We start from the raw sequence: 5091 nt of genomic DNA on the forward strand, positions 1-5091 counted from the left end.
CCCCCCCCTTCCCTCCTCTTTCCCAGCCACCCCTGGAACAGGACCCCGTCCTCACTATCAGGTGACAAGGAGTACAGAGATATCAGGGAAAGCGTCCGCACTCCCCAGGGAGATGGATGGCCCTTCAACACACGGTGTGTGGTTGACAGGGTGGATTTGTGGATGGATGGATGGATGGAGGGACAGATGCATGGGTAGAGAGATAAATTTGTAAACAGGTGAATGGGTGGGTGGATGGATGGACAGACAGACCGACAGATGGATGGATGGATTTGCAGGTAGTTGAAGGGGGTGGGTGGATGGATGGATGGGTCTGTGGTTGGATTTGCATAGACCAAGGTTGAGTAGCTATGGGGTCTGCTGCAGAGTGGCCAACGGGTCCTCAAAAAGATATTGCTGCATCTCTGAAATGTGAGGCCCTGGCGCCCCCCAGAGGCCACAGTCTCTAACTGCCCATCTCCCCTTAAAGCTCTGGGCACAAAGGGTCCTGAGAACCAGGGGCAAGGATTAGACAAAGTTAGGGGTTCTGGGGGAAAAAAAATCTAGAGTCCAGTGTTGTCTCTGCCCTTGAGTTGCTCTGTGACCCTGGGAAAGCTGAACCCCTCATCCATTTTCTCATCAAGCCAGATGCCTGTGTTTCGAGATTTAAATTAAATTATGTGTAAAGTATCTGAGATGGTTGACATCTGGCAGCTGAAAGGTACTTGCAGAATGTGGTTTCCTTCCCAGGGCAGCCCTGGGCACGCGTCCTGTGTACAGGGACCATCCCCCAATCCAGCAGGGAAGGGAGGCGGTGAGAACCTAGCCAGGCCAGACCAGGAGAGGCAGATGGGGTCACGTTTATTCTCCAGGGGCTCCAGGCTCTGGCAGGACTGGGCCCACCTTGCGGGTGGAAGGCTCATGGAGCTTGGACTCAGGCAAGGGTCCTGGGGCCTCCTGGGGTTCAGCCCCCTGAGCTTCCGCCAGCTGGGCCGTGTGCTCAAAGGCAGCCTGCAGCAGGTAGGAGGCGAGGCAGGTGGTCCAGGTGACAAGATAGGCCAGGTGCCAGGAGGTGAGGGCCACGGTGCTCTCCACCCACCTGTACAGGCGCCTCAGCTCCAGCACCGCACAGTTCTCCACGAGAGCCTGGGGCAGGCAAGCAGGTGGCCCCAGGTGCACTGGCTGGCTGCCGGCCCCATCCCAGCCCTGGCCACACCCAGAACCCCTGGCCCGCCCTCTGCAGCCCAGCCCCCGCCCCAGCCCACCCACCTGGCTGGGCAGCCAGCCCAGGCTGAAGCGGTGAGCCTTCTGGAACAGCCTCCAGGTGAGCAGCAGCAGCAGCAGGGCCGCCAGCATGAGGCTGTGCAGGCACGACAGGAACAGCTGCCCCCAGGTGTCCACGGACAGCCCCAGCCACGTGCCGGCACCAAGGCGCTGCAGGGTCAGGCCCAGGGTCCGGGCACTGTCCAGCACTGCCTCACACACCAGCCTGGGTCCCCACAGCAGCAGCCACATCGGGACCCACAGCAGTGCCAGTCCTGCCCGCAGAGCCCGGACCAAGGGGCAGCTGGCAAATCCCGTGGGTGGGTGGGCCTGTGGGCTGCAGGAGCCCTGGGCCTCCTGGGCCAGTCCCGACACCCAGTGCCGGAAGAGGCTGATCTTCAGCAGAAGGAAGCTGTACAGGTGAACACGGTTCTGGACCAGCTGCAGGAGGAGGGGACACCAGTGTCACCCAGCAACACCCACCTGGGGGGCACCCAACCTGTGCTGCAGATGTGGAGCCCCCAGTCACCTTGGGCTGGGTCCTCCCGTGTCCAGACATGAGGATGATCTTTGGTCTGCGGGGACTGGGGTGTGCTCGGGGGCAGAGGGCTCGCCTAGCATGTGCAAGCCCCCAGGTTTAATCCCCACCGAGTGTCTTGCATTATATTTGGTTCCTTCCTGCTGTGTTTAGATGATCACTTACAACGCTCCAGAGTCAAGGGGAAGACATCATTATGATGATCATTATTGTAGCACAAAGGGTAACACTCCCCTAATAATCCTTCAGGATTTGAGCCCAGGTCAGCTGTCTTTCCCCAACATCTGGACCTGCCTGGGCATCAGTGACCTCTGGGAGCATGGGGGCAGCAGGGTAGATGGAGTCTCAGGGACAGCAAGACGTGAGAGTCATGGGGGCAGAACTGACGATGGGTCCAGAGAGCGGGGCGGAGGAGAGGGAGGGACCCAAGGAGATGCCCAGACTTCTGATCTGAGTGGCAGGTTGGGACAAGGGTGTCATTCACTGAGGAGTGGGGTTGGCTGGGTAAAGGCTGGACCTCATCAGAGCCCAAAAGTCCCCAGCTTCTGAGTGTCAGCCGTCCACCAACCTGGGTCCCCCAGACCCGGAGACCAGCAGAGCCTGGCTCCTACAGGCTCTGAAGACCAGGGTGGCAGAACCACCTGAGGTCCACCGCACAGGTCCCCTCATGGGGCTGGACTAGCAGAGCCAAGGGGCGGAGCTTTGATGGGGCAGGAAGGGCGCCTAAGGTGTCCCCTGAGGAGAAGAATCAGGGTCCAGGTAGGAAGTCAGGGTTCCTCCAGGCTCATGATGTAGAGGTGAGGGAGAGGGAAATGTATGAGAGCCTATATGATCAGTTCTATAGGAGAGGAAATAGAGGCTCAGAGAAGTAAAGTAATTTGCCCAAAGTCACACAGTTAAAGGGTAGAGCTCTTTCTACTGTGTCCTATTCTCTCTCCATTCTGTGGCACAGAAACAGATTCAGACAGACCACTCAGTCCCCTGAGGGCTTATCATTTGGAGGTGTGGGCCCAAACATGAGCAAGCGTTTGCATATTTTTAAAAACTAGGTGCTGGGGGCCAATGCTTAACCCACTAGAGTGACCCTCTACAGAGAAACTTCTGGCACTGAGGTTTGGGGGTGTGGCTTCTGGAAACTGTCAGATTATTCCCCAAGGCAGGCAGTGGCCTGGGTCCCCTGGACAGGACAGGACAGGCAGAGCTCGGCTCAGCAGCTCAGAGGTGGCCAGGAGGGTCAGGTGGGAGGCCCCCCTCCCCCGCCCCTCTCACCAGCACTGAGAGCCTCACGACCTGCATCAGAATCCCCAAGAGGCTGGATCTGACCGGAGGGACGGCCTCCATGTCTGGCCTCCCTTCCCTCCTCCAGCTGGGAGAGGTAGGATGACCTCACAGATGCCTCCGGGTGGGGGCCGAGTTACCATGGGGACCCAGTTGCCACCAGAGATCCCCTTTCCCCTGGCTCCTGCGCTGTCCCTGCTCCTTCTGAGTCCTGAGCCCCCACATTTGGCCACACCAAGGTCAGTGGGGAGGGCCTGGCTCCCCTGGAGCCAAGTCTTGTTTGCCCAGAAGGAAACCCTGAGTTAACGTGGGAGAGGGTCCCCAATGGCATCCAGAGGGGATAAGGAGTTGAGGCAGGGGCGGGAAGGACGCTCACGACAGGCCTGGAGCAGGGCTCCACTCTGGGCCATGGGGCTCCGTCTAGCTGGGGTCCCCGGGAGAAAGTCCAGAGCTCGCTGGAGAACCACCCCACCCTTGGAGAGATTTTCTTCTCTGAAATCAATGGCAAGAGTCAGATTGAGTTCCTCAAGCTGTGAAAAGGTCAGTGGGTTTGTTCCAGGGGCAGTGAGGATGGGGGCCAGACCTAAAAAGGAAGAGGGGCGAGGAGAAGGGGTCAGCAGCCAGGGGTAAACGGGTACAAGGCCCCCCAAGGCTGCAGGACCAGCTCCCACCATTTACATTTTAAAGCATGCCCTCTGGTGCCCATGTCTGGGAATGCAGGGCTCCATGAGCAGAGCGTCCCTTTGGGAGGTTGGAAGAACCAGTGCCACCCCCACCCTGGCCCACAGCATGACTTCAGCCCCTACTCGCCCCACCCTCAGCCACGTATCCTTGTGCAGGCCACACCTCGCCCAACCGTACATGGCCCCCTGCCCCAAGAGTCCCCGGCATGTCCAGTATGTCCTCGCTGACCTTCTCCCAGGGTGGTCCTGCTCGCCTGCTCACTCCACCCGGGGGGAGAGAAGGTGGGGAACGCAAAGTCCCCCTTCTCCAGCCTCAGCCCTGCTCTTTCTCCAACTCTGTGGCACTGGGGAGCCACGGGGCTTCAGAAATGCCCCCTCGGCCTGAGCTCTGAAGGGCAGCTAGGAGTCCCACAAAGGCGTGGAGGAGAGTCCAGACGGAGGGACGCGCCATCCCAACACTGTACCAGGACTCAGGTGGGGTGGGGGAGGGGAGGTAGGGGGAGGATCTGAGGCCAGCAGGGACCACGGGTGACTGGATAGTCCACCAAGCCCTAGGAACCGCAGCAGAGCAAAAGCATCGGGACCCCAGCAACCCCACCAGGGTGAGGAGGAAGGGTCTCCAGGAGACCTAGGACTCTGCAGGGCGGCTGCCCGCCAGTCAGCCGGGCTAGTGGTATCCTGGGCGAGGGGGTGAGTGGGGGCCAGGGAGGGAGAACAGAGAAGAACACAGAACAACAAGTCGCTCAGGCAGGGGCTGGGGAGAGGAGGACAGGGGCCAGACATTAGAGAAGGTGGGTTTATGGTTTGGATGTGGTGTGTCCCCTCCAAAACTCACTTTGAGGGGCAGCGGGTGTAGCCACTGGTAGAGCATCGGCCTAGCATGCAAGAGGCCCTGGGTTCCATCTCTAGCACAGGAAGAAAAACAAAATCACGCTGAAATTTGGCCCCCAGTGTAACGATGGTGCTGGGACCTTTAAGAAGTGATTTGGTCATGGCTCACAAATGAATCAACACTGCTTTCTCAGGCCCAGGTTGATTCTTGCAGAAACGAGTGGGTTATTTTAGTATTTAGTATTTTACTTACTTTGCAGTTCTAGGGATGGAACCCAAGGAGTGAGTTCTTATATACCAACAGGGCCTCTTCTGTCATTCATCTCTTCTGCACATGCCCATTTGCTTTTCTGCCATGAGATCAATCAGCACAAGGCCCCCTCCAGATGAGGCCATGAGATCTTAGACCTTGAGCCTCCAGAACTGTAAGCTTAAATAAACTTATTTTCTCTATAAAGCACCCAGTCTTGGGTATTCTGTCATAGCAACAGAAAACGGACTAAGACAGGAGGATGGACA

The 5091-nt window shown here is 58.4% G+C and overlaps 1 protein-coding gene across 1 annotated transcript; it reads right to left on the reverse strand.

The window, feature by feature from the left end:
- Window positions 1–840: 840 nt before the first annotated feature.
- Window positions 841–3121, reverse strand: Tmem270 (transmembrane protein 270). Its single transcript, XM_026396965.2, has 3 exons — window positions 3050–3121; window positions 1249–1683; window positions 841–1113 (listed from the first exon to the last, which is right to left on the reverse strand). Exons 1-3 carry the CDS (start codon window positions 3119–3121, stop codon window positions 841–843), a joined length of 780 nt encoding a protein of 259 aa, XP_026252750.1.
- Between the last annotated feature and the right edge of the window lie 1970 nt (window positions 3122–5091).

Source organism: Urocitellus parryii, chromosome 9 (assembly GCF_045843805.1).
Source record: "Urocitellus parryii isolate mUroPar1 chromosome 9, mUroPar1.hap1, whole genome shotgun sequence".
In the NCBI taxonomy this organism is placed as follows: domain Eukaryota; kingdom Metazoa; phylum Chordata; class Mammalia; order Rodentia; family Sciuridae; genus Urocitellus; species Urocitellus parryii.

Bases quoted from the DNA above. Each gene is read 5' to 3' on its own strand.
- Tmem270 (XM_026396965.2), bottom strand. From the start codon at position 3,121: ATGGAGGCCGTCCCTCCGGTCAGATCCAGCCTCTTGGGGATTCTGATG. The intron at 1,684-3,049 runs GTGAGAGGGGCG...CTCCTCCTGCAG, and splicing joins TCGTGAGGCTCTCAGTGCTG to CTGGTCCAGAACCGTGTTCA. The intron at 1,114-1,248 runs GTGGGTGGGCTG...GCTCTCGTGGAG, and splicing joins TGGGCTGGCTGCCCAGCCAG to AACTGTGCGGTGCTGGAGCT.